Source organism: Tetrao urogallus, assembly GCF_951394365.1.
Source record: "Tetrao urogallus genome assembly, chromosome: 5".
In the NCBI taxonomy this organism is placed as follows: Eukaryota; Metazoa; Chordata; class Aves; order Galliformes; family Phasianidae; genus Tetrao; species Tetrao urogallus.
In genome coordinates this window covers 62,777,850-62,790,743 of record NC_136818.1, presented here as the reverse complement: position 1 = coordinate 62,790,743, position 12,894 = coordinate 62,777,850, and the positions used below count along the sequence as shown (strand labels likewise).

Sequence of the window (12,894 nt, the reverse complement as noted above, 5' to 3'; positions counted from 1 at the left end):
GTGAACATTTTAAAACAGGATTTTTCCCATCACATTTGTGTTGATACCAACACGGTGGCTTTGGGATCTTCCTTCCTTCTTTTATATACTATGAGAGTGGTGAGGTGCTGGAGCAGCTGCCCAGTGAGGCTGTGGATGCTCCATCCCTGGAGGTGTTCAAGGCCAGGTTGGATGGGGCCCAGGGCAGCCTGGTCTAGTGTTAGATGTGGAGGTTGGCAGCCCTGCATGCATCAGGGGGGTTGGAGCTTCATGATCCTTGAGGTCCCTTCCAACCCAAGCCATTCTGTGATTTATGATGCCTCCTTTTTCTCTGTCCAGGCGGAAGCCAACAGTCACTGCTCCTGGTGGCTGCTCCCAGCGTGGCTGCTGCTCGCAGGGTTGGGAGCAGCACTTTCTGATACCCAGAGCCAGAAGTCAATACCTGTCCATTGAGGAGATTTAGTCATTTCTGTGAAGAAATCCAACCAGCATTTGAAACGTGTTTGTTTTTTTCCTGCAGCAGTGTTGTAAAAAGGATCAGAGCAATAGGAGAACAAAGTCGGAAGATGCAGGAGTACAAATCCACCGCACAGCAGCGCTGGGAGCAGATACACAAAATGTTGTGATCACATCCAAGTTTCCCAAACAGCTGTTGCAATAATTTGGCAGTTCAGCTGAGCTTCCGATTTCCATCTCCAGCTACAATAAAATTCATGATGCTTTACCTGATTTCCCTCAGCCAGCCCAAAAGGCATCAGCAGATTCCTATTTCCATCACCACTCAGAACGCTGGCTGCAAAGCTACCAGAAAAAAAAAAAGAAAAAAGAAAAAAGAAAAATCAATCAATCTCATTCATAGTATTCTCTATTACACTTCCAGCAAGTTGTTTCAATTACCTTTTATCCAGCTCAGAAGAGGTAGAGATAATTAGTAATGCACAGCCTCCTCCTGCAGTGCTGTGCACACGTGGATGATTATTGACCCCCTTTTGGAGCCAAGAGCAGCTCAAGGACTTTGCCTTCTTAGCTCTCCTCTGCGACTAGACATGGAAAATGGAAAATAAAAAGGATGTAAAGAGTATGTGAGATCTGCGAGGGTGCACTGAAACAGTGGGCTCCCAGGAATACAGCACATACCTACAGGCCAGCCACGATGCTATGTTAACTTATCTCCTGACATTTTTCTAAGTGAAAGATTTAAACTAAATGTGGGATTTTGTAAACTGCCAGTGAACGCTGTTAGATGCTGCGTTTGCAGCAGAACAGATGATCTGCAGTGGCTCACCTTGAATTTTTTCTGGCTGCAGGGTATAGGTGAGCACATTGCCTGCAAGCTGCTGCGCTGTGTCTGCATGGCTGGGTCCTCATTCGAGAGCATGCGTGTAGGAAGAGAAATCCATGTGAAATGTCATAACCCACCGTAGGAAAATGCCTTTGGACCAGCTGTGAGGCTATTCAGTGGTCAGCAGGGGCACAGGATATGGCCTGTCTGAATCAGTCTGAATCAGCAGCAGGCTGGAACGTTCCATTCGCAAATAAAACTTTCTTTATATATACCTGTATATATATACATATGTTTGTTTTACAGCAGACCTAGTTGCCTGAAGCAAACTTGCACATTAATGTGAGATAAATACATATTCCTCCTTTAAAAATACAAGGCTGTGTGTAATTTTATTCCACATCTCTCTGCTGTCTGGGTCCCTGTGAGTTACTCTGATTTATTTTTTTTTTTTTGACTGCTGTGTAAGGGCTGCAGCATCACTAGCTGGAGCAGAGCTGGTAAATTACTGATAGAGACACATTTTATCACAGCTGGATGAAGCCCATCTCTTCTCTTTTCCCTGAAGCAATGAGGTGTGCCATGTCAGACTGAATTTCCATGAGAGTTCCTGATCTGGAGCAAGGCATGGAAATGCTGCCATTGTAGGAGGAACCCTCCCCACGTAGAGCTATAGTTTAATCTTTAGGATTTAGCAGGAGCATGGCATTGCAAAGTGATGGTTTTGCTCTGGAAAGGTTATGAAATGCATAAATGCTTCTCAAAATACAGGAGATACAATGGTTTTTTATGTAGCTATGGGAAGAAAAGACACAAGCAATCGTACCAGCAACAGAGGATGGATTAACTTCAAGGTAACAAGGAAGAAAAGGGCAAATTATGGGCTCATTTACAGGGTGATTCCCCTGGCTGCAGGAGAGTTTCAACAATTTGAGCCACAAAAATTTGAGCTGAGTCCCTGAAAACTGAGAATAATTGAATAAGATCTTTTAGAAAGGAACTACACGTTATGCCTTGCAGCTCTGTTGCTCAGCTTGCCTATATTGGGTTCTCTCAAGTCTGCCAAAGGAGGTCCGCTGAGCAGCTGCTGAAAAAGCGTTCCCTCAACTTCAATACCAGGACAAATATTAATATTTCAATATTTATCTTTTAAATGTATTTCATAGTGGGTCAAGCAGCACAGCTGAACCAGGGCAGAAACTTTCTACTGCCTGTGCTTCACCCAGTAAAGGGAGAAGCTCTCTGGGAAAGGATCACTGACTCCTCCCCCGCAGCATGGACCAAAGGGTGGAGAAAATGGACAGACAGACCCAGAGTGGTGATCATAAGGAAGTTTATCCATCCTTCTGTGGTTAAAATTTAACTGAAGGTCGGGGAGGAAAATGGAAGGTAGGTCTCCTGTTCCTCATTCATTTAGAAGGGCTGCAATCTTCCCTTGGGTCTCCAGTGCTTAAAGCATGCATGCACTCAAAGTTTGACTGTCTATGAAGTATATGCAAGGTACATAAACAAAATGTATACATTCATAAAAGCAATGACATCAAAAGTATCCTTTAAATCCCATATAAAATAAAAATATACATGAGACCGTATCACACAAAAGACCAGCAGTACATCTCAGAAATAAAATGCATTGATTTCAAACTTGACTTCCACTGTAATGTTTCTCCTGCTGAATCGCCCAGGGCAGATTTCCTTCTGTATTGCCTCCTTTACACATTCACCAGCCCACTGAAATGAATCCCTCTTTAAGGTGTTTGTTTCCTCCCTGTAGAGCAGTTAGGCAACCAGCAAATAATGCATATTTCATGTCTGAGCTGAACAAGAGCTGAAGGCTGAAAGCCCCATTGGTAAAGTGCAATCAAAGATCATTACACATCTAAAGCAAGTGATGCTTAGAGAAATTGACTGGAACTTAACAGAGCCCAAACAAGCAAAGAAACAACAACAACAAAAAATGAGGAAGAGGGAATAGGTATTGTATGAAAACATATGGAGTTTAAGAAAGACGTACAGCTTTTCCTTAGGAAAAAAATAATTTTTTGATACGACACAGAAAATCCTTCACCCTGAAATGGCCCAGAGCAGCCCAGTCCTGTCACAGGGAGCATCAAGAATGTAAGAGGTCCCAAAAGTGGAGTGCAGCTGTTAAGGAAGCAGGGAGTCAGCAGAGCAAAGGAACACTCACCTATCTTCACTGTAAGAAATCAAGAATCTATCACTTGCTTCCAAAGGGATCTGGGTGTGGAGCTAGCAAAAATTGTTTCCAGACTAAGTACCGACCTTCCAGAAGAAAACACAGGAATACAATCACAGGGCCATGGCAGTTGGAAAATACCTTTCAGATCCTCAAATCCAACCCCAGACCACCACAGTGCCACATGCCCGTGGTTCTGGAACACCTCCAGGATGGTGATCCCACCACTCCCTGGGCAGCCTGTGCCGGTGCAAGAACAATTTTTTCCTGATGCCCAAGCTGAACCTCCCCCGGTGCCATTCGAGGCCATGACCTATCACTAGTAACCTGGGAGAAGAGAAATCCAGGAAATGTGGTCAGGGAGTTCCGTTTGGGCTCCAGAATTGCTCAGGGGGATGAGCTGTAGGAATTCCCTCTTTGGGCACTGAGTCACGTCCTGGCAGCAGCAGCTCCCTCCCCTCCACGTCAGGGGTGTTTGGGTACAGCCATGGTAACGCCTCTTCTCCAGACCAAAGTTCAGTTATTTTACGTTTTTATGACTTCTGCTGCCTGCTTAAAGTTTACCAGGATAACTTTCAGAGCAGGTTCCAGGGAGCAAAGGGAGGAACAACCGTATGCCCAACAGGGCCGAAGGGAAGGAAATCTGAACCTGTGGAAAATCTGCCAGCCAAAATGCCAACCAGACAGAAAACACTGATGTACGGAGGTGCTTTTTTCACCAGCATTGCATCTTTCGTCATCATTTGTGCCGTTCTGGGAACGCAGGGGTGGATGAACAGCGAGGTCAGATTCTCTGGAGGGAACTCTACCACTACTGTCAGCCTCACGTATGGGCTCTTTCAAGTGACTTGTGCTCAGGTCATCAACTCCGGGCTGCAGATCTCAGCTAGCAATTTCCAAGGTAAGTAGTGCATGGCGGTGGGTGCCAGCCTGGGTGGCACCAGGGGTGCAGGAACAGCCCTTCTTCCTTCATCTACAGCTGTAAGACCTTCAGTGAGAACCTCAGGAGAAGCTTAGGTTGGGTATTAGGAAAAACTCCTCCAAAAGACTGATGATGCACTGGTACAGCTGTCCAGGGAGTGAGGGGCCCTTGTCCCTGCAGGGGCTCCAGAACCACAGGGATGTGGCATTGAGGGATGTGGGCATGGGGGGGGGGGGGGGGGGGGGGGCTGGGTTGGCTTGTGGGATCTGAGAGGTCTTTCCAACCCAAATAACCCCCCTATGGTTCCATTCAAGGACATGGTTTGTGTGCATGGCGCAGGCGGGGCGGGATTGGATGTGGGGGGCTTAGAGGCCTTTTCCAACCTTAATGAAATTACCCATGAAAATATCTACAAACTGTCTCGAGGATTTGAAGTGGTATAAAATAAAACCCAAGAAAGGCAGTCAGATGCTGAAGTGTTGCTACCAATGGCAACTTCTGATGATGTGTGGCCTTAGCCAATGCCTCCAAAGGAGGAAACAATACAGGATCAGAATTTGTGTCAAACAGATTTTAATTTTCAGAAGCTTTCAGCAACAAACAGGAATGCAATACTCTATTAGCATTTCATTAAAGGCGTACAAAACTAATTTGGCTTCCTTTAAATTTCATTATGTTAAATTAATCGTTTGATTTAAAACGTTTCGCCTGCCTATGATCAAATTAGCATCATTTGTATAGAGAAAGGTTCTGAAATCGCTGAAGGGAGAAGAGCAAAACACGTAAAGATAATTTAGACAGAAATGGTGTTTATGTATCTGGCAGACCTGCACTTAAAGGAAAATACTCGTTTTATTTCTTCTTCCAAGAGAACCCCATCCCATTTCTAAGTGATGCTATTAAACTAAAGCATGTCGTGTTTCAAAACCTACCCTTGCTCATTTCTTTTAACCACTCATCTGTGAAGTAAGCATTATGACATAGCTTGTCATCTTTTATAAGGCCCTCACCAAAGGCACAGGTGAGACGACACCTTTTCCAGGTGGCTCTTTGTCTCCAAGATTTTGGACTGAGGTTCTTAAATAGCACAAAAAGCTGTAGGCTGTTCATATTTTCTTGTTATGTGGCCCAGTTTTATTTATTTCTGTATTTATTTTCTGCATTTGCAGTTCTCAGTATTTATCCTCAGTGGTAAAATTAAGAGCAGAAGGAGAAAAATAATAAAAATAGTTGAATAGTTACAAAGAGAAGAATTGAGAGACAAGGGAAGAAAGATGCTACGTGGGAAAAAACAAAGGTAAAAAATTAGGGGAAAAAAGAATAGGGCTCACCTAACAAGACCTTGGAGAAAGGTATTACAGAAGTGTGAAAAACTTTAGTATGAGAAAGAGAGCATGAGAAAAAGCAAAACAGCAACAAGAAGTGATGCATACCAAATGCAACCGCAGGCTGCATACTGATCTCAGTTCAGCACAACTACCTCTATGCACAAGGACTGTGCTGACATTAACAGAAATATTCATAAAAGCTCAAGTTAGCAAAGTCTGGACGCTGCTGCGAAGCACAAGGATTTGCACTCATTTTCTGGCTTCGAATCACAACACTCACATGAGCACATGTGAAAGAGCAGAGAAGGCAGTCAGAAGAAACACTGCTGTCTTTTGGGAGAGTAGGTCAAATAGCTTTGAAACCTGAAGAAGGCTTTCTGGTTTTATTGGTAGGCTGTGAGATGTCCCACCACCAGGAGCAGACAAACCCTCGCAGGCAGAGCACAGCTGATCTAAACACCCTCATGGTTCCCAGCTCTTTCCCACCTGAATTTAGTATGAAAATTACACCTGAGGCACCCAAATTAGCAATGTGACAGAGCTGTACTGTGGATGTCAGTTCACGTTGCAATGATTACGTTGCAGTGAAAAAGCTGAGTGCAGCAGCATTCCTAACAGAGTATATACTGAGGTCAGTGCCCAACAGCTGTTAAATCACAAGTCATTCAGACTAGTTTTCTTCTGTCATATCAGAATAACCAAAGTAGTTTTAGAAAAACAAATATGCATTTACAACAATAGCTTATATAAGATTATACCTGCCCACACCTGATGGCTCAGGCACTACACCTTGCTCCATCCAGGTGTGTTCTTCCTGATTTGAGTAGGGTGCTGCATGAAAGCAGGACTCTGCCCATGGGGAGCTGGGCAGGGCCAGCAGAGGATGCAGGCTGGCAGGAGTTTGGGGCGTGCTTTGCCTTTGCCTGTAAAGCAATGAATTCAACCAAACCCCAGGGCCTGGGTACTGCCAAGCATCCCATCAGTTCTTTGCACGTCCACATACAGTTTAGTCATCACTGTAGTTTGTCTTCCTTCAGATTTAAATTTTTGGGCTCATCATTTAGGAAGCGTCATCGCAGTTCTCACATGCACACCATTTATAGATGGATAAATCAATTGAGCTTCAGGAGCTGCTTGTTGTTTCCAACAGCTGCTGAGAAGATGCTTCCTGAGTACTCTAAATATGGACATGCCTGCATCCCTCACTAGCTACATCAGGCATGTCTCCAAGACAAAATGAGCTCATTTAAAATTAATGCTTAGGTCCTATACTAGACACGATTGTCACACTTTGTATTAAGTAGGATTCTGTGCACTCTTAAAACAGGAAAAATACTTCACAGACCTGCATGCATACTGATTTTAAATTGAAATCATAGAATGGCCTGGGTTGCAAAGCACCACAATGCTCATCCAGCTCCAACCCCCTGCTATGTTCAGGGCACCAACCAGCAGACCAGGCTGCCCAGAGCCACATCCAGCCTGGCCTTGAATGCCTGCAGGGATGGGGCATCCACAGCCTCCTTGGGCAACCTTTACCTATAGCAACATAGCAAGTAGTCTGTCCCAAGATGGTAGGATTTCTCTCATTTGACATTGAGCCTTTGCAAAGGCAATATTATCATTTGGATACCATACCATCAAAAAGAAATTCAGAGCCTAAAGGTGAAAGACAAAAAAAAAAAAAGAAAATACAGGCTTTACAAGCACACAGTGCACAATGGATAAGCTTAACAAAGCAACAAAACATCGGGGCTGCTCCAGAGGCCCTGGGGATGCTCAGAACCTGGCCAAACACAGATATTATCTAACAACTTCAATCCCTAGAGCCTCCATCAGCTCCTTTAAAGATTCACCTCGGAAAGGAACCACCTTTTCTTGCAACAGTGACAGCTGTGCTGGTTTCCAAGTCAGACCCACAGAGCAGTGAGCAAGGTGCAGAGGCGCACCCAGAGCCCAGCAATCAGCAGCACTCCAGGAAGTCTCAGAAGCTGACTATGGCACAGAGGAATTGATTTGTTTTCTACCTTTTAAAATACAGAACAAATGCTTGAATTCTGCTGGCACTTGCATATTCAGCAAAGTTCTGATCAGCTTCCAGATCCTTGGTGGGATCCTGTGCCAAGCGGAAAGTTTGGGAAATTGAATCTGACTGTATGAGAGTTACAGACGAGGAAAAGGAGGTTCAGGGAAATATGAAAGACTTGGTGGAGGCACAGCCCTCTGCTTTCGTTCTGCACTCAGGCTGTTCTACCCTGACACAGGGGGTATTTCTGTCACATTCAAGCAGATCAGCTACCGGAGAATCCTCTAGTTTGCACAGCCTGTCTTGTTTGGACAAATGTCTGCTGACAAGAAAGTTGCATTTTATTTCAAACCTTCTGCAGCTCTGTGCTGCTGCAGGAATGCTTACAACAGGTGGAGTCTGGCAGAAGTGCATCCCCTGAGTGGTGGCTTGCCATTAGGACAAAAGGAGTGCAATGAGGGGGTGCAGCCATCAGCTCTGGGAATGTTCCCAGGGATAAAATTAAGGGAGGCTGCCAGAAGGAAATCATACACAGCTGTCTGCTTCAGGCCCAAGCGTGTTTCTTGTGGTAGGCAACAGCCAGCAGCATTAAGGCTGCTTCAGCACACGCACCAGCACAGCTCTGCTGTGCTCACCTCCATTTCCTTGGGCAATGCCTCCTGCATGCCTGTCTTTCCCTTTCTTCTAGCAGAATTGCTTAAATCTGCATCTCATTTCCATAACGCATCCTTACCTGCCATTTGTTCAAACCGAAATTAACTTCTACTAAAAATAAAACATTAAATGAGATGAAAGCTCTCCTTTTAATTTATTTCCAGCAGCTCTTCTTTTTGCTCTGAATGTTTATTTTCCTTTTATGGCTGTTTATTACGGTTTTGTTCTCTTTATTGCTATGATTCCCCCAAACTACATGCTAGCTGAACACTGCAGTAAGGGCTTTGCATGACGAGCAGCACAGAGGGGAAGTTTCCCTGCAGATGGCCGTCTATCACAACGCCTTTTTGAGCAGAGCATGACAACGCTGATGTCAGATCTGTTATAGGTTCAGGCAGCCTCAGGCACATTACAGTTGCCTTCTCAAGCTTTAAATTGAAAGGAGGATACTATATTTCAGTGTAGCTCTGCTGCAATGGCACTTTGAGTATGCTGCGTTATCTGCATAGGTATCAAATAACTGGAAGGATGTAGGTAAAACAATAAAACTGATTACAGTCCCAAAGAGACTGACTGCACGTACCAAGTGCATTGGGCCAGCCATGCACACAGCTACAGAAACAGCAACAACCTGCACAGGAGGACTGCAGCAAGCTGGAGCACGGGGCAGAGGGGCAAACCGTGAGCTTCCTTGCTTGTGGGTTTGGAGAGCCCTGAGATGCACTCATCCTCCCTGATAACAAAAAGCAGGAGCTGCTTCTTTCCTTCAAAAGAGGGCAGAAGACACTTTCCCCAGCCTTACTTCTTCCTGTGGGATGAGGCAAGAGGTAGATGGGAGATGTAACAGGATATGAGCACCAGCTCAACACCCAGCCCTGTCTCATCCATCCGTGCATGGCTGCACTTGGGCATGTTTGTCCTACAAACACATCTGGCTGGCTGGACTTTTAGGGGCTGTTTCCCTGGTCAGATTTACTCCACACGAGAGGATTGCTGGTGCACTGAAAGGAAATAATCTGCAGTGGAAACCAAGTTTTAAATCACCAGACTTAGAATGTTTGTAGAGCCAGCAGGGATGGGATGACGGGCAGGAGCAGTGAGCTTCCTGGCAGGCTTGGCATGGAATTTCTGCCTGGCCTTGTCAAGATGAAACATTCTCAGAAACAATAAGGAAGAGAAGCTTGCTACCTAACCCACAGGTTTCTGTGCCAGTTGGATTAGTAGGCATGCACTTTTTTCAGGCTGAGATACCTCCATCCCATTGCAGATTTGGGCTTATATGCTGCAGCCAAACCTACTGCTCCTGCTGCATCTCTACAGCTCAACCAAATCTCTGGTTGTTAGCTTTTAATTACAATTAACTAGGTGTCAGTAAGCCTTGACCTGCTGGGCACATTTAAACACTCTGGGCACCTTCTCTCTCCCAGTTGCAGATGGTCTGAGCAGCAGTGGAACGAAAGGCATCAACACGGCCATCATCGTGCTTCTGGTTCTCACCTTGCTGAGCTCCCTCCTGAGCTCTGGCTTTACGTGCACCAACACTGTGACCAACCCTTACCAGACCTTCCTGGGACCCATCGGAGTCTATACCTGGAATGCCATCAGTGGTGAGTAACGTGTTCACGTTGACCACTTTGTACCCACCATACAGATAACTCCATATTCCCATTAAGAAATATTTATAAAATGGAACAACTGAAAACGTGTTCATAGGATTGAGTTGGAAGGGATCTCTAAAGGCCATCTGGTCCAACCTCCCTGCACTGAACAGGGACGCCCACAGCTCCGTCAGGTCCTCAGAGCCCCATCCAGCCTGACCTTGGGTGTCTGCAGGTCAGGGCACCACCACCTCTCTGAGAAACCTGTGCCAGCTGTTCAGCCGCCTTTATTTTTAACCATATCTACTAGGGATATCTGAAAATTAGCTTAACTACTGATGGAGCAGCAGCATTAGTCTGTAGGAGGCTGGATTTTCTGGCAGCAAAGTGGAAGAGCCCCAGCAGGCGCAGAATCACTTCATGCATGCCACACACCAAGGAGAATAGAATACGCTAATAAATCATAGAATGGCCTGGGTTGCAAAGGAGCACAATACTCATCCAGTTCCAACCCCCTGCTATGTGCAGGTCACCAACCAGCAGCCCAGGCTGCCCAGAGCCACATCCAGCCTGGCCTTGAATGCCTGCAGGGATGGGGCATCCACAGCCTCCTTGGGCAACCCGTGCCAGTGCCTCACCACCCTCTGGGTGAATGCAGAATCAAAGCAGAACTGAGAAGTGTCCCTATTGGATGTGACTACAGAGCAATTTGTAACCCCTTAAAGATTCTGTGCCACTATTTCATGCTATTTATAGCATAACATTTCCTGGGTTACCTGTGAAATAGTCCTCTAAGGTCTCATCAATAGGATGGACTACAGCTTTGTTTCTGAAACATGTTGAACCAAATACATCTAAAACAGCACTAACATCAAAGGGAAGATGGACAGAAGGCCTGAGTCACAGTAAAATGCATTTCATTGTCTTAAAAAGCACTTGTGGAGATCAAAATATGCTTCAACTTTCCCTAAACAGGAAAAAAGATGGTGGAGATGCTGAGTTTCGGAGTCATGAACTCTGCCAAACAGCTCCCGGGGGTACAGCCCCCATCCCCTTGCAGCTGGCTCCTAACACACCTTGCTGCAGTTGCAGTCTGTAAGCCTTGACCCAAAATGGAAGAATTATGGGATTGCCAACCTAAGTGTTAATGAGAAAGTAACCCACATGTTGGCTGAGGATCGCTGTTACTTTTTACAGCCCTCTAAGAGCTGTGACCTGGAAGCTGATTTTGCCACGGGCATATTTGGATGAAAAAATCACGCATCGTTTGACGTGTATCTTGAAGGCTCTTAATCTTTGTACCAGATGGCCTGAAATCCCCATGTCCTCCCTGCTAAATCCCGACCCAATGTCAGCAGGAGCACTGGTAACACGGTGTGCCTGGAGGGAAGGGGGGGAATACTTTCACCAGTGCCCATTTGTTATATCTCTGCTAGCACTGTGAGAGCAAGGAAATAAAAGCAGTATTTGGTTACATGTCCAAGTGGCAGAACTCGACGTACATTAAGGAGGCTGTGGGAAATAGGTACAGATCCAGTAAGAGATCTCATTTTGGCTCATCACAGTCACTGAAAAGGCTGGGGAGAAAAGAACCCCAGGATGCTAAGCCCAAGCTATTTCACAGAGCTCTGCCAACTCCGAGCCCATAGCAGGTTGCTCGGGGTCTCCTCCACTTGTTGTACCACATATCTCATGAATTTGGGGTCATATCAAGTAGGCCACCTCAAGTCTCTTGAGGAGCGAATATATTATATGCATCAGCACTAAACTCAGTGAAAAAAATAACATTAAATGACTTTAGCTAAGGATAGGCAGCACGAATCCATTAATTTTAGCAGAAGGCAGTTACCAATAGCACTGAGTATTGACATCCTCAGGTTTTAACGACAGAAAATACTGGATCATATTTGTTCTGCAGGCATCCACACTAACTTAGGGAGAATATTATTAAGTAGCGACTTACAGAGCTACTCAGCACAAGTATTTCTAACACAGTACTACAGACCCACCTCTAAAACTCATGCTTTTACTTTGCAGGAATCCTCACTCTTTTGGTCATGATACTTTTTCCCGTGAACGTGGAAGGCAATGACATGTCTGTGGAGTTGGCCATCAAATGTATTTCTCTGCCACTGACACACAGTGGATCTGAACACAGGTATGAGTACTCCTACTGGATCCTGCTGCTCAGCATCATTTTCAACATCGTTACTATTATCATCATCTATTTCTATGACCATGCAAGATATTCTAAGAAGAAAGAACAGGAAAGGCCGATTGAAAACGCATCAAAAGACGTCATTCTGTTTTAAGGACATCACCAAAAAGAGGGTCTAAAATAAAATGACTGCTTAATATGGACAATCCCAGCTGATCTTTTGTGTTCAGATTGAAGTTACGTGCATAGCTCGATTAACAAAACAGCCTGTTGCTTCTTCAAAGCAGATTGATTTTACTCTTCTGATGAAAGATGTTGGGTAACATCTATCAGCTCCCATTGGAAATATGCTGCCTGAGCACTTCTGAGCAGAAGCACTCAACACCAGCACCTGCCTGCAGGATGAACTACTGCTTGTAGCCAGAGGGATCAGCAGAAACTCTCCCCTAAAAGGAAAGGGGCACTAAGAGCCACCAAGCCCCACATGCCTGAGAGGCTGCTACAGCCACGGCCCAGACTTGGAAAGCCATAGCACAAAGGACTCAGGGCCAGCTCACTTCTTCATACCCCACGGTTGCCTTTCTGAGTGCCCCACAAAGCTCCCTGGATCTGTTGTAACACAGAGCAGGGCTGCCGTGGCTGCCATGGGTGTGTGTTACTGTGAATGCATTGCTGCCCATTGGGTGCAGGCGATGGGAAGATTGAAGGCACTGCATCCATCATGCGTGCAGTCTGGGATCCAAGGGCAGG

The 12,894-nt window shown here is 45.5% G+C and overlaps 1 protein-coding gene across 1 annotated transcript; it reads left to right on the top strand.

Annotated features, from left to right (window-relative positions):
• Window positions 1-4,130: 4,130 nt before the first annotated feature.
• On the top strand, window positions 4,131-12,298 carry CLRN3 (clarin 3; the record flags this gene model as incomplete). The annotated part of the gene is made up of 3 exons (XM_079536517.1): window positions 4,131-4,359; window positions 9,816-9,995; window positions 12,024-12,298. 3 exons carry the CDS (start codon window positions 4,131-4,133, stop codon window positions 12,296-12,298), a joined length of 684 nt encoding a protein of 227 aa, XP_079392643.1.
• Between the last annotated feature and the right edge of the window lie 596 nt (window positions 12,299-12,894).